Raw genomic sequence first — 26,472 nt, forward strand, 5'->3', positions numbered from 1 at the left:
ACCGGTGCCGGATATGCTGTTGATTAAATTTTCAGCGGACTTAGCGATTACATCAAGGATGGCTATTTTCAAGCAATCTATGGTTATCTAGCGGCCAAAAGAATACAAGGGCTCAATACTTAGCGTAATGGATAAGTTATTTGAAGCTTTGTGGGAGCAATTATCATAGAAAACTGCCTATATGGATCCTTAAATAGAACATATACTAAAAAATAGCTCTTGCTTTGAAAATATGAAATGACACATCAGACCTCAACATCCAATTAAGAGTTTTTTTAAGCAGCTGTTAAAGTTACCAACACACCCCAACCACATGTAACTTATTTGAAAAACATTGAAAAACGACAACAGCGACGAAGTGGCCGTAGGCAAGCGAGAGCTTTGCATCCGTAACAGCTGTTTATGGCTATATTTACCATGCATGTAGTAATAATTTGTATATACGCGCCATTCCCATAATAATATCTTCTTCCGCACTTCTTGAACTGTTGCATACTTGTATGGCAAAAAATGTGATTTTCAAAAATTTTTGAGGATACAAATTCATGGTCATAGAACGCTAGTTCTTCCTTCTGCCGCGAGATCTTTCCATGAAGACAGATATAATGAGCTTTAATGAATGAAAACCATTGCTCCGTGGCCTAAGCAGGGATGAGCGTAAATGGTGGGGATAATAAAACCAACAAAGGTTTACATACTTAACTACAGGTTCATAACCTGGCGTCCAAGCCGGCTTCGCGCAAAAACTCCCATAAAGAGTTGATAGTTCGCTGGGCGTCGGCCTTAGGGGGTGGCGTGGTCCATGCCTCCAGTGAGATAATTCCACGCCCCTGATGTTTGTCTCTTACTATCGCGAAAGTAGGACAAGCTGACAATAGGTTCCTGAGTTTCGGATGAGCACCATGACTTAAAGATCGCTTCTTGCTGGTGCCAGTGGATTCGGGAACCTTGCTGCTCACCAGCAATGACGGACAGCGCCACGAAGAAGGAAATAAAGTTTAGCGTTATTCATTTTAATTGCATCCTTAATAGGCTTGAAAGATTAAATTCCATCAGTGCATTTTTATATAGCTCATTACTGAAGATAACCCCATGAAACCCGTGCACCATTCTGTACGTCAAATAAAATTAAGACTACTTGCTCACACGTATTTCTGACATTTCTGGCTAGACAGGAACTTACGTACCTGTTTACTGTAGAATTGATTTGAATGAGCTAAATAATATCTCGCTATAAAACAAATACTTAGGGACACATAGAGACAGAGTTAAATTAATTAATACGCAGGCGTGGATGCAGTAGTGTAAACTGTGGCACAATTATGTTTGTTGAATGTCGCGCCATTACAATCATTCTCTTTGCTATATATCCTATGACAAAAAGATAGCTAATAATAAACATAAACTGAGCACACGCAAGCAGCTGGTGGTAGCAATAAGTCCATGTGGCTGCTTTCAGCCGACATTTATAAGCTGACATATGCAGCACTAAGTTTTCAACGCGATGGGTAGAACTTTAGCAAAAAGACAGGTATTGCCGGTAGCATTGTCGACAGTCCTCCACTGGGCTGAATGAAGCTATCGAAAAATCCACAGTGGCATTCATTGATCATGGAAGCCGAAACCTCAGTCATGAGACTGCAGCTACAGAAGTTGCTTATTTTTCTATTATGCGTTCACACATTTGCAATAACAGATTGAGCGCTCCTTTGAGTATGGATGCATGCTCTGAGAGCAGTTCAGCAGGCATAACTTGTACGGTTTCGGTGACGCATTTTGAAAGACAGGATTTATAGCCTAGCTTAGGATTCTGCTTCAGGGGGCGAATTAATATGTTACTTACGGAGATTTTTCATTTGAGAAAGATAAGGCCGAAGACACAGACACAAGGGCATAACGGATCTTTTTTTTATTTGAGAAAGATAAGGCTGCCGCAACAGACACAAGGTCATAACAGTGGCAGCTGAAACCCTTTATGTGGCACGGCCTGTCAACTAAAGGAAAGCTATAGCGCTCTACTCAAGCTACCCACTATTTCGTGAAGCACTTACTCTCGTTACAGACATTTTGCCACAATACCACAGAATGATTCATGTTTGTTGTCTCTATTACAGTCACTACAATGTTATAACTTCTTCTTTGCTTTATTTCTTACAGTGCCTTCCTTCTCTCTCTTTTTTTTATAAAGCTTATCTTTTCAGAATATCGTGTAATTTAAAACGTAAAATGCTTCTTCGCCTTCTTGCACAGCGTTTGAGCCGAATGATCTAAGATCCAGTTAGAAGAATAAGGAAATCAATTTCAATCCAAAAGAAAATAAATACTGATTTGTAAAAAGCTGCACTTATGGGCATCACTCGAAAACTAACGCGTGTCACAGAATCACCTAATTCAGCGCTACTTTGGTGACAGGTGAGGGTTCAGCGCGTGACTCAGGTGCCGCAAGAGTTGCTCGCTGGGAAATTTGCGCAGTTGGCTATGGGGGGATTTCTCCTTTTATATGTATCGATTCATTTGCCAAAGCGGTACTGCCTGTCTCGTTAGGAAATTCACTTTTCCTAAACACCCTTGTGTATGCGGTCAATTCTGCTAGGCACCTATTAGACAGCCCAGCACCTGCCAGGGAAAAGTGGCGCTCTGTTCACCAAGATTAGTGTTTGCCGGGTTATTGGATCGCGAGAATTGATGTCACCGCAGCTAAAACGCCGCGTACGCTGGAAATGAGATCTCTTACAAAGTAGCCTGCTAGGCCTCTCTTGATTCATTCAATTTACGGCCCATGCACGTACAGGTTAATAGGAAAGGGCAGCGCGATCCCTTAGATATCCACGTTTTAAAGCTGCGTTTAGGGAACTGATTAAAAAAGTTGGATCGTCTCAAGCGCTAAAAGTGCTCTTGAGGCAACGCTTCGGCTATATATTTCATGCAAATATGTCAACTGTCAGCGAGAAAATTACAGTTAAGTATTTTTAGTGGACAAAGAACTATGGACTTCGGTATGACACGTGATCACTATCTTGTTATCTGCCGAAAATGTTGCCTGGAGTGCTTTCACTTAATATTTCTGTTCTTTCTATCACATCTTGACGCATCTGCAAGTTTGCTAGTTGCATTTTCAATTCTTTTTGCTTGACGCAATAACATCAACTGCTATACAACATAGGTATACAGAGCCAACGAACAAAAATAAATTTACCATTAGCATACTTGTCTGATAACATCAAAGAAACCATTGTACCATTGCAAACTCTAGAAAAATGAAGAGGCATAAGTGCCCAGAAGAGAATAGTAGTTTACTTCAGAGCATGGTTTAAATTAAAGCAGCCCAATTGAGACCACTAAAAAAGTATGATATGTATTAATCTAGGCGTAGAGCATGCAAAATGTATGTTGAGATCGAGTTTTGTGCAACAGGCACCCCTCCAACAAGGCTATATGCACAGTACGCAAACCATCTCCTCGCATTATGCAAAACTGTGCGACAAATTGGCTATTACCGGTAAACCTTTCATTAATTAACTGCAAAATACTAATAAATGCAAGGTAGAACTTAATCTATCTTCACTTTACCAGCATACCGATTAAGCCACACTTTGTGAACACTGCATGTTCTTAAAATAGCAGGCACTTTACAAACATTTTGTTTTTTTGAGCTATGGACCAGTTCAATGTTTTCCCCAAAACAATCTTCAGAAAATCGACGGTAGAATAGCATAGCTATTCTTCATCAGCAATTTCGTAATGTATAAGCCATTCGCCATTGACCCAATTGCCTCATTTAGCCACTGTAGCAATCGTAGCAGGCTGGCAGCTGGGACCTTTCGCTAATATATATATAGGCAGGCAACTGGGACCTTTCGGCCCACTGATATATGCACGTGCGCCCCGTACAAAACGAATGGCCGCCCACGCGGGCTGGCCAATCATACTGGCGACATCACTCAGGCTCGGGCAACATAGCCCAATGAACAATCCTTCGCCGTTTGCCGATAACAAAGCTCATAGAAATGGAGAATTCTTGGTTCCATTCTTTTCAATCTACGCTCAACGAGCTCCTCTTCCCTTTAGCAAGAAAAGTCATGATCAAGTTTGTCTCCAGAAATAAGTAGGCCTTCGGAACTCGAAATTTGCGTAACAATTGAGGTCTTTGGTACCGACAGCTAATCAACAAAAAGAAACCTTCTGCTGGCCATATTGTTTTATAGGTCACTCATACAGCTTCAAATATCTGAATACCGTTGTCATATTTGAACTATTGAAAAGCGAGTTGATGTCGAATATAGTGTAAAATGTGCTTTGTTGCGTGTTTTTGATACAGAGGTATAGTAAATTGTACTTTTCTAGTTATAGTGGCAATTATTTTGCATATTTACTAATAATGCACCTCCCAGGTTTCGCAAGTTGGAAGATAGCGCCAAGTAGGGCTCGAATGGATACAAGCCGGCCTGCATTCCACCAGTTTTCTATAAATATATATTCTGTATATGGTAAGAAACTAGTTTTGTGCGATTACGTGTGAGATCTTCAAACTTGTCAGGAAGATGAGTAAGGGTCATACCTTTTTTGTCACGGCGTGTTATACTAACTACCGCATATATATTCCAATCGTGCGTTTCTTTTTAGAAGGCCCACCCGACAATGTTACTGGGAAATTGACTTCAGTATTAATTGCGCGATATAAAAAGAAATCTTCACCAAACTTTTAGCAATGGCTACAATGAAGGCGGAAAAATAAGTTTTATGTTAGCGATCCAAACAAGTTTATATAAAATGTGCAACCTCGCCAAGTCTCTTATGACTAGGAGTTTGCGAGATCGACGGGCACGTCTCAGAGTTAGCAGACTTGCAGTTAAAATAAGAAAAACAGGTCAAAAATTTCAATTTAGTGAAGGACACAAACAAGAGCTAACTGTCACATGACTTGGTCTACTTCAAATATACTTGTGCACTGGCTTCGTCTGTATCTTTAATATAGTTTGAACGCTCCAATACGTCCTGCCAGCGAGGCATATTTTTTTATTTTATTGTACCCTCAAGACCGAAGTATTACAGAGGGGAGTGGGTAACAAAAACATACACAAGTAAACAAACAAAGCAGCAATAAACAGCAAAATCGAATAGGTTATTGTATCCGGGAGTATTTGTACGGTAGCTAAAAGAGCCAGTATTCTGCGGCTTGAATTTAGCCGCAACACTTTTACGGAGGTACTGGTAAAGAATAAATAAAAAAATGGGCTAACACAACTATATTGCTTATGGGGCCAACAAATAAATTTCCGTCATTCGAAATACATGCAAAAATTCTGTAGATCCAACACACGCGTTGATATCAGTACGAAGCGAAGCTTTTCTAAAGTGCCCTAATAAAACGCTGTGATACGAAATGGTATGCATATCCGGCCCCATTCTATTCAAAGGTCAGTGTGCTACTAAAGACGTAGAAACAACACTAAATGTAGAGGTTTGACTTGCGAATTGGACTGATTAAGCAGAACAGAGTGTGGTCACTGACACTAATTTGGTGGCCGAATTTCCGTGCTCTGTAAAGTGGAGCATTCTGTAGCACATGCCCAGATGCGGAAGGATAAGCTAGTCGAGTTAGAAGAAAGCCAGAGACGCCGTTACAACATAAGTTTCTCCTTCAAAAAATTTATGTCTTTTAGAGCGTACCATGAGCAGACATTATGTATGGTCAAGTTTCATGCTTTAATTTAATCGTTTACATGCATGTACAACACAGTTGGGCTCGCTTGCCGTTTTTGGAGTCAACACAGCGCTATGTAGATAAACTGTTCAGCTGTGTCCTACCAATCTACTGACCTACATGAAATTGGGCTAGGCTATAGGCAAAGGAAATCGCTTTAATACGGACAATCAGGTCATCTCCATGCAAATTTTTGGGGGTACAGATTGTAAATATCTTCTATAAAACCTAAATTTACAAGTAAAAATGACGAGTACCGTACTCACAATGGTCCCAATGATAAAAATATGTAATGAGCAATTATGATGGGAGAATAACAAACATCTAAAAAGTGTTATTGCCAAGTAAAATACCTGTTAACTTGGTCTACACAGGGATTGTAGTCGCACCAAGTGAGCAACGATGTGTGGATGGCACCACGTCGCAACAGTGAAACAAGAAACAAAGTGCGACGCCTCATGAGGAAATGCTGCTGAATCAAAGCAACATTCAGCGTTTATACGCAGGCAACAAAAACAAAATTTTAAAGGCACCACTCAGTGAACGGCGCACAAGCGATCTCGTTGTGTTATTTATTCTCTGGGTAGTGTCTGCTTCGGAATGTTTAAAGAAATACTCAGTTTTACAACATTTAGGAAATTCACTGCGGTGAAAAAAAATTAGCGTAGAAGCAGTATTTCAGCTGCAATGTAAAAAGCCACAAGGAGTGAATGAGTAGAAACATAGAAATTGAGGATCGTAAGAAGCTACGTAAAGATGAAAGTGAGAATAATGTGACAGATCACAAAGACTAAAAGAAAACAATCACAAACAATAGAGTACGTTGGTACAGTTTATTGGACTGTATAGGATAAGATGCACCAATTTGCTCAGCGACAAGTCCTCTTGAAAAACAAAACTTTCTGCAAGGCTACAGGTGATGATCATTAGTCAATGCGGCTTCGAAAAGTGCCAGCCGAAGCTTTACGGCTGAACTTACCCAAAACGACTACCTTACACGCCAGTTACCACTTTTTGCTTTTCGTGGCTCGTTCTCGCATGCTTTGAATTTCCACTGCAACTGCCGAACACAATGCGCGAATTCTATTTTGGCCGATGACAGTTTTCGCACAAGGAGTAACTCCTTTCGCTGCTCTATTGACGCAAATGTTACATTGTTTTTTTTCCGGTTCAGCAACCGCTTTGCGAAGAGCGGATGGTGTTTAGTGAATAACTAGGAACAATTGTGTATAGAGTTCGGATCATACTTCCGCCTTCGCTTCCAGTCTCGACAAAGCATATATTTATTTTTCCCCGCTGTATCTACTACCCCAATGCTAGCTATTTCGTATTCATGTGCTACGAAGTTTACTTTTTTTTCTGTGCGGATAGCGTGACGTAAACGCTTTTGCCCTTTACAGCTATGCAATGTGCTGTTTCACTTCGTCGAAGTGAATGAGTCATGTTCGACCGTTTGGACATATCTGCGTGCCAAACAAGGGCTTTCGCCTCGTTTATTTTTATGTATATCTGACTGCAAGGTTTGACATGTTTGAATTAGGCTCTCGCCCCAAACGCTTATCTTAGGTTTAAATGGGGCAACCTTCAAATACTTTGTTGAAAGTGACATCACGCATAGCAACAGATATTCCAAAGGACAACAATATTTCCAGTATGCCGCGCACATGCGCACTCAGAACATCCGAAATTTTCTCTTAAGTATACACAAAGCCGATCAAACTGAACACGCTACAAAAAATGGTTCTTTTAGTTGTGCACTTCTCACGAGAATGTCGCTAGAAAAGTTTTCAACAGCCTTTCCAATCGCCTAGTACACAAAAACCACAGCCCCTTCAAATAAAGCTGCGACTTTGAAGCGTTACGATAGCACTTGCGCATGCCTGTCTTGCTCGTGGTGTCGCTCTCATACACGTTCTTACTCACCATTCCTCGCTTTAAAGGGTCCTTGAAACAGTTTGGAGAATTTCTGTAGACGCGTAGGGTACAGCTTTAGTAAAACATTCCTGCCACAATTTAAGCGATGCGCCGCATAATAACAGAGCTACGGATGATTACAAGTTACCCTCCTTCCTATATAGCCATGCTGTTTCTCCCCAATTCGTTCGCCGAGCGATCGGGCCTAAGATCTGCCGTCACTGGCTCTACGTCATGATGCAACGTCGTGTCGTCTACTTCCGGTTTCTAGCAGCCAGCGCGCGAAGCCTCTCCAACCTCTCCACTAGTCGCCAGGCCGTCGATTCCCAGCGAGAGCTATTTACAAGCAGCGTGCGTTGCGGTGGTTCTGTCGCAGTGCCGAGCTTTTCCGGTATTGCGGTACACGCAGGAGAGCGGGGCACTTTGACGCATGGGCGAAAACTAAACTAAAGCCCCTCCGCACTACTGCCTCTGTGATGAAGGGGCTCCACGTAAATTCAAAGGCGTTGTGCGGGGCGCCTAAATGTCACTTAATCATTAGGGGGACCTACACGACCGACTCAGTACGCTTGTACAAAGCCATAAAAATTGTTTCAGTATTCCTTTAAGGTATCTGGCAAACTTTTACTAGAAAGGCACAGATAATAAAGGCCTACAGTAAAGCCTGCGTGTGTGTTGTGGTATGGTAATTTGATCCACTTAGCAAGAACTCGGCCAGTGAGGGTTCTTGCTTGAGAGGTCTGAGTTTATATCTTGGGTCCTTTTCGAGCCGTTGATTTTTTATGTTTCTACTGTATTGTAGATATTACACACCAATTACTTAAGAAGAAAATGACGCCAGCTAATGCAAACAGTAAGAATAACTTGCTGTGGAAGAAAATTTTGCATTATTGCAACACGTCTATGTGGCTTTCACAATTGCATTTGGTCTCATTGAAAAATATGTTGTGCAAGAAATCTGTCAGAAATTACGCAATTACCTAAAATTATTAAACTTTGCAATTTATTTTCAGATCTTTCTTGGGATTTGTGGTGTGCATTTTATTGCGAACTCAAATGCATTTGTATCCTATGTCAAGTTCATCTTGTTTGGTGTCTTTAAGCTGCATTTGGCGTAGATTGGAAGGCTTATTAAGTAAACAACGTTGGATTCTAGCTTAGAAGGAAATACTTAAAACTGCATTTTATGCGGCACTGTATATAAATAATTTCGGTGTTGAAATATCAGAACGAGCAAACTAAAGTCAATGAAGAGGAAGAAACAATGAGCATGAAAGGCAGCCTTCACGCAATAGTAGTGAACATTTCGTAAACAAACATCTAGAGTAATCGTCGTGCACTTTAGAGATCGACAAGCGCAATTTCCTTTTATGGCGTTCCGATCACTGGATACCCGAAAATGCCATGATTTATGCCACAACATCGAAAGCATGCCGGGCAATCTGCGAGGAATAGAGCGGGTGTTACGACGTCAGTGGGCCCTTCTGAAGCCTATCTTCACTGTGCCGGTTTTCCCGCCAAGCAAATCATGAGATAAGAGTTCTGTGCTGGCAGTAACTTCCTTTATTGCTTCCTGTATAGCTTGTCACGACGGGCGTAATATGGTGAATTCTGCCTACACCCTTCGCAAGTGGAGTGATTAATGACATGGACCGCACTTCACTTTGTATGGATAGCGAGTGCGCGGAGAGATAAGGATGCCAGCTCTGCACCATCATTCGTCGTTCAAGGAATTGCCAAGCATCGCCTTCACCAGCGTAAGCTTGTTACAAAGGAGTTCTTTTAGGTCTTAGGACTGTAGTTCCAGAGCACCGCTCCTTTCAGTCCGTTGGAGGAACACTCAATAAAAGTGACACATGCACGAATATTGACTGCTGGCTGCAAACGCTCATTTACTTACTTTTTCTTCATTGTATTTTTAATCTCGCTTCATTTCTTCATTTATTTTTCTGATGACATGATGAAAGTGGCATGCACACCGTGTGAACTGTGGAATATTATGCTTGGTCTTCTGTATATTATTGAAGGTGCTACCGTTGCTTGCTCAAAGAAATCTTGGGAGAGCTTTGATCTCAGCTACAGTATTCAGTATACAGTACACAGTGAACATTTACTGGTGGACTCACGACATAGAAATTGTGTTCGATGGTATGGTGGTTAGGTCTAGCCACACATACAGGCGATCTTCGCCCAAAATTCTCAACCATCCTTGTCTTATGCCACGTCTGCACCGACATGCTTGCAAGTGTGTAAGGAAAAGGTTAGCCGCTAGATATCAATATGCTAACCAAATTAATATTCTCAATTCCGTCAGTTTTCTTTGCTTTAGGCTGCCGCCAGAAGTACGGACGTAGTTACCCGAAATTCAGCAGCTTAAGAAGCGCTGGCGTTTACTCTTCATGGGTCCAAAATATCTTTATTTTATTCTAACGGTTTGAAAACTATGTGTTTAGGCTGCCATCTTGAGGGCAGTCTCACTTTATCAGTTTATGATCGGGTGCCTAGAAGGAGTAAATAAATAGGCAGTTTCTTATAGCTCACATGCATGGGACAATAAAATCTAGACAATGCATGTTCCTGCGAAGAGATTTCAGTATTATTTATATTTTGCACAGGAAAGCTTGCATCAGCAGCAGGCGCAAATAGCACGCCCTGTTCAGGTTTTATTTTTCTGTGATATAAGTATCCTGCGCATTTATTTGCCTAGGTATGCAGAAAATACTTTAGACTGAATTGTTCGAAATGCACAAGCACAGAAGAAAATACGAGTGCAGCAGGTCACACAAAGGGCTAATAAAACTGATATGTCTGTCAACTTTTTAATTACTCGCAATTACTTTACAATTCACACAGCTCTCTAATGCTATAAAAGGCGTAATAACGTACGGGCGCGTAAAAGCACTTGTATTATTCAGGGCAAAGTCATGCGGGTGAAACCTCACATATACGAGGGCACTAAAAGCACCTCCCATTGCTTGCAAAGTACTGTGTCCTTTCCATTTTTACTTCAACTCTACCACCTCTTGAAGATGCATAGTAGTAGGATTAAGACTATCATGCGCCGGGTTTACGTGCAGGAACGCAAGAGACCTTTTATAAAAAATAAAAATGGCAAATCCTCATCGTGACAGGGGTTCTGCCGAAACGCGCCATTCGGAAGCCGGGCTTCTCTCTCACGTTTCTTTCGAAACACGATGAGCCATCTGGTGGTGGGGATCAGAAATCTGCAAGAGATCTCTGAGGCAATAAGCGTGGCTCTAGTGCATGCAAATGCTGTGAATTGTTGACTCGGTTACCGCACACACAATGGCACATACACAATGACCCAAGTTGGTGAGAGGTTCATTGCAGAGTGGCACGTACCCAGTGCATTTATGGCGCAGCCGGCCATAGCATCGGGTTGCTGTGCTTGATGAACCTACGGAACGTGGCTGTGATTCCATCCAGCATCAGAAAAAAAAATTGACTGGCCATTCCGGCCCTGCGGAGTGGATGTTCAGCGAAGCTGTTGTAAACCACCACCCCAACATCTGAGGTGGGCATGCAATGCTTTCTTGCATTAGAGCAATGGTAATTTAAAGCAATGATAGTAATTTTGGCAGCATCCCGCCACTGGCCCTATTGCCGTTTCTTTTTGTCACTACTCGTACTTACACTGCTCTTTTGGAGTCCTAACTATGCGTTTCGTACCCATAACGCAAACAACAATAAAATCAGTTGCTAGACTTGTTCTTTTACATACGAAATGCCAGAGACGTCGCTCCTCACTTCGCACAATGCCGCAGCCGCTTAAGCAACAGTAATCTTTACCGGAAAACGTATGCGGGTGCACTACGTGCTTCGTTTTGTTATCAGGAGCGCGTTATCATAAATTATGTGGTTAGAATACTTGTTTTTTTTCTTATTCTTTATTGAATCAAAGGTTGTTCTATATGTAGTACGCGTTGTTCCAAAGAATGTATGCACTGTTCGCTTCACTTTGATCAGTGGTGGAAGCCTCTGCCTTACGGGGGGTACGAGCCACTGCTCCTGCCCTGCACTGCCACCGGGATCAGCCCACATTTGTGCTAGCGCACGCCGACACAAAAAATGCCGACCACCGAGAGGCGGCGACCAATTTTCATTAAAACCTAGCTTGACTAAATGTATGCCTAATATTGCACCGTCGCTCAAGAGACTCTTCACCGAGCTACCAGTTAGCCTAATAATATTGTCCTCGCAAACTGCTGCTGATATTTTATACATGACACATCGATACTGTAATATTCATATGAGCATTATAGTCGTTAATGGTTTCTGCACTTACACAACTTTTTGTAATGGACCCTCACCTAGCCATATTGACTACGGATCCACATGCTGTCCCAGTCAATTTGTATATCTTCCTGGGAGAAAAATTGACGGTCACTTTTGGATACGTTAAAGAGGAAGAAGGCGAAAGCCTGCGTGCTCTTAAGAGATGCATTACATTACTTGACATTTTCATTCGTAAGCGTTGTTACTTTCTAATACTTGTTTTATCTAACCGAAGGTCATGAGTTCGAGTGCTTTAATCAACTGCACCTCGATTAACTGTACCTTAACTTCGGCCTAATTAAGGCCAAGGATTGTGGGTTCGTCTCCCACCAAAGGTCACGGGTCGGAGTGCCTTAATTAACCCTATATTAATTAGCTTCGCTCTAATTCACACCAACTTTCATGAGTTTCTCTCACACTGAATGTCGTGGGTTCGGGTACCATAATTAACTCCCCTTAATTAACTGCCGCCTAGTAAATGTTGCCGTAATTACCGCCAAAGGTAGTGGGTTCGACTCGTACCAAAGGTTCGACCCCTAATTTTGCGGCCATCGAATTTTGGGGCCATAATGCCGGACGGTCAAATTTACGACTTATGTGCCATCTTATGTTTTTGTCTTAAAACCTTCATCTTTAATTCGCTCCTGCTACGGGCCCTTTCCTAAAAGCGACGGGGGGAAGGACGGACGGACGGACGGACGGGTTTCCCCGTTGGATAGACGCAGAAACGCTTATGCATTTAAAGATTTGATGCTTCATGCTAAGAGAATGTCTACATATGGTTGCGTTGGAAGAAAAAGTATCGCTTTCCAAGCCCAAGGAAACGTTGGCATAGTGGACAAGATCCAACATGCACAAAAAACCAGCATTTTACATCCATTCTAGACTCCACATTCATAATGGATTGTGAGGACGTTGGCCTGGATCGTATGTTTCAATTCTCGCGGCTGGTAGTGCTCTACTAGAGTCACTGCCTACTTCCTGGACGAGACAAAGGAAGCACCCGGAAGCGGGACTCCATAAATCAGGTTCAGGGAGCGGGCGATATCCGTTTCCATGATAAATCTCAGTTGTGTCCCAACTCGACAAGACGCAGACCACAGTCGCGGTCAGCGTGGCTTCTTATCTTTTGCTTTGGCCAACGTCTTCCCACATTCTCTCTTACATTGTTGAGTGGATGTAGCCCTTGCAGCACGCGTTTCTTATTGTCCATAGCAGGTCCCTACCGAGAAGAAGAGGAATAAGAATGCTCGATGAGGAAAACTAAAGGCTTCAGAGGCCAGTGCACTTATTTGCTTCAAAGGGTTTCACCCACATAAAAAAATGAGTTGCTCACACGCGCTGCACTGCTTAGAAGTGCAGCATAAAAGCCAAACAACATGTAAACGAAAGGTAGTAAGGTAAACCCATATGGTGCAACTAGATAGAGACTGCGTCTAAGAAAATGAACATCTGTGTAATGGGCAGTCGAGAAATCGCACCCGTAATGTGTCATACAGTGTCTTGAAGGGGTGGCAAAAATACTGTCGTGAAAAGAAAAGCGCCGCATATTTTATCCCTCATCCTGAGCCTGAGAATATTCTTCTGAAGATTTTTTCTTCATATCCTGCGAAATAATCTGAGAAACGAATGGCTGTAAAGAGGCATATCGTGGCCAACAGACGCACACTATAGACACATACACTTGCGTATAACTGAAATTCGAAAGCTGTCCACGTCTGCGGCTTCATGATGTCTTCGCGACGGAAATGCTGTTGGTAGGAGTTTTGCTAAAACGCATCCATAATCTGGTCTTTGGCACAACAAGAGGTCATTTTCACCCTCGTAGCGAATAAAAGCGCAGCTGGTACTTGATATTTCCCGCTCCCGCTTTCAGTGCCTATTCTATTTCGCTCGAACATAATGAAGATCTCAATGCACCCATTCTGTTTTGCGTGACTGAGTTGCGCTCGGAGGAAAATTCTGGGAGCAGAAAAAAAAAAACGATTGCCAAAGAATGTTTGCTGAACTAAGCCGCCACCTTGTAGCACTGATATTTCACAAATGACCACCCCGCAATGGTGACTACCGGTTAATGGTGGCGGTGGGTTAATATTTTCCAATTTTGAGGACGACGAAGGTGGGCACACGGTCTCGGTGAATGACCTTCGCGAGATACGTGAGAGATCTAAATAGGAGGAAACTCCTGCCGCAGCTGTTGTTAGAGCACACTTCATACTAACAATAATAATACAACATTTAGAGATATATAGGTATATCGATATAAAAAAGAATCCACCCTAGTTTAAAGATCTTAAAGCTAGCACATTTGTTTACATGCAGTCAATTTAGCTCATGAAGCCTTACTAAGCAAATATATGTTTACGAAATAGTATTATTTCTATGGTCATATCATAAGAAGCCAACAAACATTGACACCAAAGACAACATAGAGGAAATTACTTCTGCTTAATAAATGAAATAAAGAAATAATGAATTAACGGAAATGAAAGTGGATCTGAAAGAAAGTGGAGATAACATTTATTTACTTATTTATTTATTTATTTATTTATTCTTCTTTACAAACCACGGATGAGTCGGTTATTGATATGATATATACGTAAAAAAAATGCGTGAAGCGTTGCCCAGCTTTGCAATAATAAAAGAGGCATAATTGGATGAAATTATTAAATTAGCCAAGAAAATACAACCGTTGCAATGTGTACCACACTATCACCGCATAACCGAAGGCGCATAAGCAGTTAGGGAAGGATATCGACTGCTTATCAAAGAAATAATTGTTTTTAAATGAGCACATGTGCATTTTAGACAGCAATACATGTGGGTCAGGAAACAAAATGCACAAAAAGTGCTTAACTGCATCGGTAAACGTTCATACAGCAATATCGATGGAAAACATCTCTTAACAATATATTTACTAAACGTGCTATATTAAAAAAGAGAGGAGGGAATAGAGTAGAAAGACAAGGAAGTTTAACAGAACAAAAGTTATTTCTCTGTATTTCGGCGCTGCGGTGAAGAACAATTGCTTTGCACATTGCCGCTGTTTTATTTGCTCTGGAGCAATTAGTTTCTCGAACGGCTTTCTACGAACGGACGCTGGGCGCCGAGTCTCCCACTGCGTAATGTTGTGCCCGTCGAGCAGGAGAGTGTTATTGTTCATAGCAAAAACAAAAAAGCTTATGTTAAAGAATGCTGTAGTGGTCCACTGATGTACCAAAAAATACATGTCTTTGAAGCATAAGACGCAACATCTAGAGATATTTCTGCTAGTATCGTATGATACCAGAGACAGGCTTGAATGAGCAGTGGCCATGCACTCTATGTAGGAGGGTGGGAAGCTACTAGCGTGGAATGACGTATGGTGCTGTGGGCGTACTTGCTACGTGACTATGGATGCTATAAGCAGCACTCTGGAGATGCGACCTCCTACTCGAGAAGGTACAGTCTCTCCAGGGCGAGTGTAATGCACAGTAGTAGAATGCGGTAGCGGCTAAGCCCGCGGCCAACGGCCAGGAGCAGAGCAGAACCATGCCAGTGCCTCTACTCGCGTTTATAAGGCTTTTGTACCATCGCAACCGAGTAACAGGAACTGCTGTCAAGCGTACGTGTGGAAATACGCTGCGCTTCGTATCTCACCTCTCGTCATCGCATTCCCCCATCCCATTATGTCCACGCGAGCCGAGACGCCTTTCCCCCTTTTCTATTATTGAAAGAACCCTGGCTACAGAGACGCCCGCGCAGCTGGTGAGACGTTGGTCTCTCTCTACAAGCGTCTGGCGAGAAATGTGCTGTTTGTTGCTTGCTCCTCTATTGTCGCCATTGCGCTCTTTCTCTCACTCGTCCTGTGCCTTTACCCACCCTGGCGTTCTCATGTGGGGAGAACCAATTGTAGAACTCAGAATGCTCTATCTAGCACTAGGCATATAGAAATATAGCGCAAGATCTGTCACTTGACTATATTTGTTGTCTTTATTATTTCACACTGTCTTCATTTTACTGGTTATCTGTCTTCGACTATATATATATATATATATATCTATATATATATATATATATATATATATATATATATATATATATATATATATATATATATATATATATATATATATATATATATATATATATATAGAGAGAGAGAGAGAGAGAGAGAGAGAGAGAGAGAGAGATGTAAAGAAGGCCAGTAACAACGGCTACAGTTTTCATTTATGGCTGAACTTAAAATGTACAAACCGATATTCGAAGAGCTCTTTGCTGCCTTCTTACGCCCTTATTTCCTCGCAATTATTTTTCTTTATCTCTATTTATTATAGAAGGATGCGTTGCGTTAACATTTTTCCTAACTTCTCAAAAAGTGCAGTTCTGGGAAGACACCGAGCTCAATGATGGGCTGTTAGGTACAGGGGAACGTGAGCTGTGTTGTCACGTGTACGCACGTCGCTTTCGTGACGCGATAACGTAAGAAACGAGGCCCTCGCAAGTTCAAGTGTTGTGCTCTACTCATATCAAAAATGGAACTAGCAAGAAAGATTTTACGTTTGTGTCGTGAAAAGCAAAATGAGCCCACCTTTCTGCCAGAACTGCACATTTTAACGTTATCTCGCCGAGTACTTTGTGGCTCCCTACGAGATCTGCAAAGCTTTTGCATTATTGTGTCTACAATCGCGATGAAAGTAGTCTTAACCGTCGCAAAAGCGAAAATAAAAACTGTTTCTTTTTTTATGCTAAGAAACGAAAGTGCTGAAGTGACCTCTGTGAAACCATATCTCAATGCCTAAGTTTTATTTCCATAATGGCCAACATGTGTTTGTACTGTTGCTTCACAATTTTCTCGCACTCCATCATGTGCGAAATTTTCATTGAGGTCTGCGTGTGCGTCTCAAGCGAAGCTATACCTAACGTGCAGTGGATATTATTACTTTCTTTTGCGAAGTGGGTATCAGGCAAGATTTCCACTTTAATGCCTTTCTATTCCTAATCTTATTTGTCCGTATAGTACAATAGAGTATGCAATAAGTTAACCCTTTGACTTTGTTCAAAAACTCGTTCTGTAACTATTTGCATTGGTAATACTAAAGCTGCCAAGTAAGTTAAAGTTGGTCATAAAGCTGTAATGCATTGCTGCTATCATTTGTTCTGTCGTTTGCCATTTAAAGTATCTTGTCTTACCTGGAGCTCTGGCCCTGAGCAAGTACGGTGATGGGAGGCGATGTCGCTGGCCTCAAACGAGAGATGGCTATTCTGAAAAGTGAATTTCGTAAAAAGATAAGAGAACTAAGGAAAAGCTTGGGATTTGTCAGCAATGAATATGAAGGCCTAAAGAGAGGATGTGAGAACACAGAAGGAGAAAATGCAGATCTCAAGCTCTACGAAAGCAAGACCATAAAACAACATTTCAAAAAGTGACTCGGGACGAGTACTCCGATAATAAATGCATAGAAATCAAGAAACTTCCGCAGACAAAAAATGCAACACTCGTAAGTACCAGTTTGCATACGCATGAGGCAAACATAGTTTTAAACTTATTGGCCTGTTTCTTTTCTCCCAGTTTTTTATAACAGTTTCGAAAAAAATAATTGGTAGAAGAGTCACCTTGTTCTACGGAAAGCACTCTCTTATGTCCCCACAACAGATCGGCTTCCGCCTAAATATGTGCACAGAACTCGCTTTCCTAAAGCGGAAAGAAATAATATTACAAGGTATTTAGGCAAAGAATAATAATCCTAGGTGTTTTTCGGACTACTCCAAGGCCAAGGCGTTCAATTGAATAAGTCATCGAACCTTGTTTGCTAAATTTAAATTTTATTGGTTTCATGGTGTAGCTCTTTGTCGTCTACAATAGCACTGAAATCATTAAAAACAGGCAGTAGTAATCAGAAATCACTATTCCTCTATAAGTTATTGCGGCAGGGGTCTCCCTAGGAAGCATAGTAGGATCTATATTATTTTTCACACACAAACACACACACATTATATATATATATATATATATATATATATATATATATATATATATATATATATATATATATATATATATATATATATATATGCAAGAAATTCTAAAGTTAGTATTCATTAGAAAGTAATGCCACGCAGCAAAATCAGTTTCATTCACACGTTTCCAAAGTACAGTTAACCCTTCACTTGATATTTCTATGTAAGCAGTGAAAAACATTGGTCTCGTGAGTGAGCTTAAGACAGTAGGAGTAATCTTCACCGAACACTTGAGCTGTGCCAGCCAACCACGAGCATGTGGGGGGCTTTCTAGGCTTCGTCATGTTCTGACGGACAAGATTAAAGTGTTGCTTAATAGCGTTCTCTTTGCACCTCACAATGATTACTGTGCTCTTATGTGGGGAACTGCGTCATATAGGAACATTCAGAAGATGTGTACTCTGCAGGAAAGAGCACTGCGTCGCATAGCGAATGTAGTAGACGATGCGCATACGAAGGAACTGTTTTTAAGATATTGCGTACTTCCTTTACAACTAATACATTACCAATGTACTATTAAAATACAAAAATATTCTTGAGCGAAACGAAATAATCTTTCGTTATGTACATTAGCACAACCCTCCGACGTACCTTATACACTAAGAAAAAGAAGCACTTGGCTGAATCCCTTTTCAAGAGCACGCCATGGAAGAAAAAGGCTAAAATCGCGTGTAGATACTCTTTTGAGGGGATCTGGAAAATGGCAATGTAAATAAATAATCCGCGAGAAATGGATGACTGATTGACTAAACCGCTGGTGCTCTTAAACATATATGGACCGTTCGTCGAATTGTAACTTTGAATAGATAATTACTTCGAATTGAAAAACTTATGCTGTCCCTTTTTTTAGCTTTCTTTGTAAACATTCACTGTCATTGCTTCTGTAATAAGATTTAAGAGTATCTTCAGGGTACGGTATGTTACATCATGTGCTTTGCGTTTTTTGTAGGCTACTGTTCTGGGGGCTACTGTTGATGGCTATGGATGGATCTACGGGCTATAACAGAACAGCGTTCTAAACCTTTTCAAGCATATTATATGATGTGATTTTCGTTTTTTAAATATTTTTGACGTAACCATATAAAATGTTTAAATATTTTCTTTTCTTATTGATTCTAATGTATTTTCCCAAGTCACTTCTTTCTGCCAAATAATGGGGCAAGCACCCTGAGAAGCTTCAGCTTTGCCTGAGTTTGTGTTTGTCCTAGCATTCCTCTGTTTTTGTAGAAAAGAGCTGCTGAAATAAGACACTTGACTAAATATGCATAGTGTCATCCCCTGGCTAATAACGAATAAAAAACTCAGTGCCCTTCCACTCTGTGAAAGAGGATGACCAGTGAAGCTACGATGACCAGCGGAGCTAACCACATATTACTACTCCCTTTATTTTATTCTTTGTCATTATTTTCTCTCTTGTGTTAAGAAAACGAATGCGGCAGCTTTACATCACATACTTTGCAGACCGAAAATAAGAACAAAGTGCAGCAAGTTTGCACGTAATCCCCGCAACGGCTTTGCACGAACCCGCGTCGGACAGGCAGTTGCGGAGTTGTTTTCCGCGAGAGCGAGAGCGTGGTGCAGAACGGAAACATATCCCGAGTTTAAGCCCCCTAATGCGGATGAAACGGCCGATCTTAGCTCGAACGCCGCGCTAAGCCTGCCGGTTGTGCCCCAGTAAGCTGAAAGTTTTCAGTCAACTTTCTCAAACCTGGATTATTTCAGGGTCACGTAAATCCCCGCTCGTGAAAATTTGCATAGCAGGCTCCTCAAAACTCGGCAATGTCTAGGAACGCTGAAGTACAGTGAGTTAATATGAGCCGATTATGGGCAACGACAAGCTCGATGAACTCTTCTTGCTTCTGTTGATAAGTAGCTCTTCTTGCTACTTATTCAACTTCGCATAGCTCTGAGGTATGCGTAAGGTACGAGCGACAAAAAAAAAAGAACTCTGGAAGAAAGATGAATTCTTGTAGACGGTTTGGTGGGTGCCAAGGTAAGTGTTGCGTATTAGGTGTAGAGTGGACCCAAGCTGTGTTCAGTTTTGATGGGAAAGCATCAAACAGCCGCCGTCTGGACAAGCGAAAACAGCACCTAAACTCCCTTTGGCTGCGACGCCACGTCACGAGCGCACCTCGACGGAGCAGAGCGTACGAAAGGAAGCACCCCCTGCTGCAATAGCGCATCAGCGCCGGTATAACATGAAACTAATCCATTCTGTTTTTATTCCAAATCCATCATTACCGCTCGCTCATTGGCCCAAATTTTTCAGGCCACGCCCATTTTGCCTGCCTGTCAAGCGACGTCAGGTATGCTCAGAAACCGACACGTCAAAGGGACGTTTACGTACTCATCATGCTCAATTATGCCGAACAAACCCGGCAAAATCGTGGAATAACTGGCGACTGCCCCGTTCCGTTTGGAATAGAAAATGGCTGCCTTCCTGGGGCGCGATAACGTAACTCTATTCCAAACGAAAAGTATTCCAAACTCCGGACGTCAAAATGACGCGGCTGTTTATGCTATGTGGGCGGGAACCTGCGACGTTTTTCAATCTGCCCAATCAGCAGCCTCCATCGTTGCTAGAAGCATGTTTTGCTTGTTTTAACTTGCAAAAAATTAAGGGACCGTATAGCGACTACAATTTATGTATAGACGCCTAATAAAAGAACAATTGTATGTCGCTGAGAGTAAAATTCTTTTATAATCTTTTTACGCAAGATAAGTTGAAGCGCGCTTGAAAGTAAGCACAAATATTTTCATTTTTCGAGATAGAAAGTCATAGCCACACATGCGCCAATTCCGCATCCAATCCATTTCGCTACGCACACGTAAGATGGCGCCTACGGGAAACAGCTTATCGCTTCTGTGGGCCGCACTTGGTGTATTTTTGCCCGTAATGTTGCCCGATTACATGAAATCTTGGCGTCCGCGATGTACTTTCGTCCGAGAAGAATTTTGGAAGCTGTGAACATCATGGAGACTGTGAAAGCCTAGTGCTCGATGAGTAAACACATCCTTCTTTCTTGGGCTTAATGACTAAGCAGTAGCATCTGAACTCCTGCGGTGATCGCATGGTGTTTACTTTTGCTTTCATTCACATAGGATACGGAAGAATCGATGAAGGTTGGAAGGCCGTACATCTCCACAGATAGCTGGTAAGTAAACGTTTTGTATCAACGATCGTAACTATCTCCGAATGTAGGTCCTGCTTTAAATCGAAGGTGGTCTGTAAGAGATAGATAGATAGATAGATAGATAGATAGATAGATAGATAGATAGATAGATAGATAGATAGATAGATAGATAGATAGATAGATAGATAGATAGATAGATGGATAGATGGATAGATGGATAGATGGATAGATAGATAGATAGATAGATAGATAGATAGATAGATAGATAGATAGATAGATAGATAGATAGATAGATAGATAGATAGATAGATAGATAGATAGATAGATAGATAGATAGATAGATAGATAGATAGATACAGACAGACAGGAAGACAGGAAGACAGACAGGCAGACAGACAGACTGACAGACAGACAGACAGACAGGCAGACAGACAGACAGACAGACAGACAGACAGACAGACAGACAGATGGAGAAAAAGAGAGAGTGTGTGTGTGTAAACTTTTATTTTCAAATCAACAAGATTCGAGTCCGGCGTCTTTTTAGTGATTCTGGGCACCCGCCGCGGACGCGGTTCCGAGATCTTGTCTCGAAGCGGCTTCCTCGGCTCGCTGGACGGCCCAGAGTAGTGCTGTCAAGTTCGAGCTGAGCAGTGCGGTCTTCCAGCGCGAGCGGAGGCTGGCGGTGGAAGAGACGGAGAGGTCGGCGCTGCGCGACTTGTTTGTTAAGTCTCGACACTCCCATAAGATGTGATTAAGTGTGGCAACCTCGTCACACGATGTACATCTGTTTATAGTGTACATGTCTGGATACATGGCGTGCAAGAGTCTGGGGTTTCTGTAAGAATCCGTTCGTAATTGCCTGAAGTTTATTGCTTGTGTTGGCACACACTACCAGTTACAAAGACGCGTATACCCATTCCCTCATGCTAGGTTAGACAGGCTCATTTTTTTTTCTTCCACACACTGTTGCGCAGTGGTAGATTCCACCTGCGGGCGGTACAGATACTTCTGCTTGATATAACTTGCACGAGAAAAGCATTTTTTTGGCTACTCAATTGTGTTTAATTTAACGTAACACTTATGGCGTGGTGAAACAACAACACAATAAATAAATATAACCATTATGTTTTAACGGCATGGTGATATCTAAAACGGTACAATTTGCTGATATTAATTCACCACGGTCCGGCGAAAATTGTGAGCAAGAAAAAAAAAGTGGCGGCTCCGCCGAAAAGCACGCGAGTTTCGGTGGCACAGCCCACCATGCTCATTGAGTTTATTGAGCAGCACCCATGCATGGCGAGAGGCTTGCTCAGAAAAAAGCTCTGTTGGACGAAGCCGCTGCGGCGCTGAACGCGAAAACAGCCCGGCGCTGGCACCTGTATTGTGCGCGCCTCTGTTACGACTGCCGGAAGATTGAGGCGCAGGTGGGTGCCGAGAAGAGATGAGCCCGCGGCTAACAACATCGGAACGTATAAGCTCACGGTGTTCATGCATTTGCAGGAAAACGGGAGGCGGGAAGCTGCGCTGCCTGGAGGGCCGTGTGCTTGAAGTATACTTGCAAGAACCGGTCCAGCTTCCGCTTCAGTGGATTCTTTCGGCGACGAGGTCTAGGTGCGTAGCAATTTGTCTTGCTATGTGTTCCATTTTGGGGCAGCTACAGCGTTCAGTGGTGATGAATATTTTGCCGTTGTGTGCCCCTGTGTGTCTTCTTACAATTCAGCACACATGCCAGCACATGATATCCATACTTTGCAAAAATGGAAATGTTGCCCCACTGCTTTTAAAGCAATGCTGTTAAGAAACATCTTGTGACTAATTGCATGGCTCGTTAATCAGTAAAGCATTAGTAACGAGTAGTCAAAGCTCTAAGTCACTAGTATGTCACATGCTGCATAAAGAATTTTCTGTAGAAAATAAATAACTATAAGTGAAATGGTCATGGCAAATAGTTGATGGAACTTGATCACATTAAGTCTACTGTACTTTATTGTTCCAGCAGGGCAGCTCCAGTGACGAAAAGCGTCCTGCTGTTCCCCTGCCCCCTGCCCCACCAGGAGCTGCCCACATGTCGATGGTAACCGAGCCGGGCACAAGTGCCACTGCACGTAAGGCACTTTAGCAGTTTTTGCAATACGAGCACATCACACAAAGCAACAAAGCAGTGTCTGTTAAGACCTTTTAAACAGAAATAATGCGCTATTCTATTATTTACATGGCAAAAAAAAAGTGCCTGCCTAAATGTCACTGCAAAATGAAACAATCTTCTGTTCGACCATTAATACCATTTGTAAGGCAGCTTCTGTAGCGTACAAACTGAAATTCCTATCAGTGTAGCATTTTATAATACTGTAGTGCCTTTTTGTTTATGAAAGTTTACTGTTCATTTTGTGAACGGTTTGTGGCTGGGATTATTTTTCTGCGCTTCCAGCTGACAATGAACCAGTTAAATCTCTACGCAGGATGGAGCAATTTTTTTTTATCCTGTTTACCGATTGTATATTTAAGGACCATCAACTCGGCAGCAGCCCCACGGGCCCCCTCGGCAACAGCCACTTGAAGATGCGGCCTGCTGGGCAACCGATGAGCATGCACGGCTGGGGCAGCTGGTCGAGGCTGCTAACGCGGACGCCGCCAACTTCCACCAGCTGCTGCTGCAGCAAAATGGGCAGCTACGTACAACTTGACCAGGTAAATTTTAAGAGGGGATTAGTGCGCATGGTAATGTACGTTGCAACCAGATTATACATGAGAGGCATCTGTAGGCATTTGGCTCATTGGCTTCATGCGCGTTTATTCATCTCCTTTCAGGTGTTCTTTAACACATAGCGACTTACAAAACATTTCCATTGCTGCATGTATCACCACAGCGTGATCATCTTTTGTATATCAATTTAACTAGTCACCAGCACTGCCTTCTTACGGGCAGAGGCGGCTTGGTAGGATTCGCTACGTTTAACATGCTTTTAACATAACAGACCATGTCAGTTGGCATGGCCATTTCTCATGTCATATGTATATTATCTCACTGCCCTCGAGCACCCTTGCTGAACAGTGCGAAACAAACATTTGCATTGCATAGCGTGTAGCTGAAGTAAGTGAATTTGTTTCGCACCATCATCAGCAGCTGGTGGAAGAGCTGAGGGCGTCCCGGGTGGCGCAGCAGCAGCTGGCAGCGGAGATGCGCGGTTTGCGTGAGGCCACTGGCCTCATCACGACCACGCTGCGCCAGCTCCTGGCTGCCCTGGCGCATGACCTCCGCGAGCCGCCTCAGCCATGAGGAACAGGTCTTTTTTTCCCACCCCCACATCCCCCTTTAGTGCTAACAGGTACAAGTGTTGCCTATCTTTCTGTTCAAATCACCACTGCAGCATTTAGTGGTGATGCCTACACGTCCTCACAATATGTTGTGACGAGTTGTAGCCAGCCTTTTGAAATGATGTGCAGGTCAAGCGTGACCATGGCTGCGAAAACTGAAAGTGTTGTGATGTCCATTGAAACATGAATGTACAGTTTTTTTTTGTATATAGCACTAAAGCATGATATAATTGTTTTCCGTGCATTTCTGTCCCTCCGTCATATTTTTTTTTCGCAAGTTCATTTTTTTCATGCGTATTTTTACTTCCAGTGCAAATTTGTCCAAGTGAGACATTATAAATTATATATCAAATTTTTTCAACATTTTCGTTAGGTGCTGTTTACTTTTGTTTTTCTGTTTCTGATATGTTTCAATGTGCACTCTTTTTGCCAAGGAAGATGTACACTACGCAATCACTTTCATGTTAGCTTCAACATATTCTACCACACATATAGATGCCCTTAACTAGAATGCTGTGATAATTGAAATTGTATTTTCATGCCATATGTATGTCATGTTTGCAATGTCAAACCTTTCGTGCCTGCGGAAAGCAAAGTGGCTGAATTGGATTTTTTTAACACCAAGTGCCTGTTGCTTGCGATAGTTAGTGATATTTAAGGGTTCCTTACCTATGGTAGCAATAAATCTAGTCCCCATTGTTGTTGAGCACAGTTTGTGATATACGTAACGTAGCCATCAATGTGGCCACTATTTTGACATTCACTGCCAGGCTGCTTTTGCAACCGCTGTTATATGAAAGACAGTTGAAGATCCAAGCATTCTGCTGATGAACCCAAAGAGTTCTATAACAGGTACTAAATGAAAGGCCCTCATGTAGCGTCACTGTGGAATGATGCAATCATCTCCAGTAGTGACAGCTCACTGGTAGAGGATACATGAAAACGCTGGTTATGATTGAGCAGATTCGACAAGAAAACAGCATGCTATCCAGGTATTGCACACATTTCTTCACATTGGTTCCTGCTCTCTGTTAGGCGTGTAGAGAGCAGCAATAAACATCTACCTGCAGTGTCAAGCACGTGTTTAATGCTGCTGCCGGTGCTGCTGTCGACGCCGCCGCCTTCGCACCCTTTGAAGGTAGTGCTGGTGCTGCTGCCGAGTCGTGCCAAATGATCTAATAACATTGTCCCGGGAAGCACAGCCTTCCATATAAATTATGCGTGCTACCCTCACTCAGGAAACTCTGTGGGGAGCCGGGTTGCCATTTTCATCATCACTGCTGCTCTTGCTGCTGTCATCACTGACATCAGACACGTCACCTTCATCAAGACACAAGTTGTGCAACACGGCACATGCTGCAACGATTTTGGCAGCATGGCCTGGTTCGTTGTGGAGGGCGCGGTACCACTGAAGGCAGCGGAAGTGGCTCTTGAGGAGCCCAATGCACCGCTCTACTACGGACCACATGGCAGCATGTGCAGTGTTGTGTCTGCCTTCTGCAGTGTGCATGGTAGGGTGGCCTGGGACCGGAGTCAGGAGCCAGGGAGTAGCCGCTGTCACGAGCATGATAATAAAAATGGTATGAAATATTCTGCACAAAGTTGAATAAGCGAACCTTGAGTCATGTAACATACACCTACTACAGAAAGGCAGCAATAAAGGAATATATAGGCTGAGTACTTGACGCAGCTCTGACCACTGATAACAATAGCTGGGACATAGTAGCATCCCTATTTGCAGCAAGGCCGCTCTTTGTGCAAGTTGTTTGGTCTTTATTCACAAATGACAATCAGTGTAAAAAAGAATGTGACAACACATGTGTACTGTACAGACATATTAAAAATTAGATTAAAATACAGCGCAGGTTTGTTGTCACTGTTTTTCGCAGATACCATTCAAAAATTTCTACATCTCGCCTATACTTAATAACCTACTTCGCGCTTCAATATTCTTTTACGGCGCGCGCACGCTTTACTGCATGCTGCCAGAATTGCAACTGTATAAATTTTTCCCCCTGCTCACCGAAGGGTGCTCTCCGGCCTTAGCCATATGTCCCTCCAGGAACAGATGACGCAACCACGTAGTTCTCCAGACGTAGGCGTCAT

General features: G+C 42.4%; 1 protein-coding gene and 1 long non-coding RNA gene across 7 annotated transcripts in view; one reads left to right on the forward strand and one right to left on the reverse strand.

Annotated features, from left to right (window-relative positions):
- LOC135899990 (neprilysin-1-like) overlaps positions 1–26,472 on the reverse strand; it is a 702,442-nt gene that overhangs the window by 592,996 nt on the left and 82,974 nt on the right. For 5 of the 6 annotated variants that reach the window (XM_065429411.2, XM_065429420.1, XM_070537755.1 and 2 more), the window contains exon 2: positions 17,087–17,158. In XM_065429411.2, the coding sequence (XP_065285483.1) occupies positions 17,087–17,158 (72 nt within the window). Of the gene's footprint in view, positions 1–17,086; positions 17,159–26,472 lie in introns of those variants that run through there. The other variant, XM_065429413.2, reaches the window with a different exon arrangement.
- Positions 22,551–25,803, forward strand: LOC135900020 (uncharacterized). The gene is made up of 4 exons (XR_010563772.1): positions 22,551–22,662; positions 23,051–23,156; positions 23,557–23,739; positions 25,605–25,803. It is a non-coding gene; the product is annotated as an uncharacterized lncRNA (long non-coding RNA).

This window comes from Dermacentor albipictus, chromosome 4 (assembly GCF_038994185.2).
Source record: "Dermacentor albipictus isolate Rhodes 1998 colony chromosome 4, USDA_Dalb.pri_finalv2, whole genome shotgun sequence".
Lineage (NCBI taxonomy): Eukaryota > Metazoa > Arthropoda > Arachnida > Ixodida > Ixodidae > Dermacentor > Dermacentor albipictus.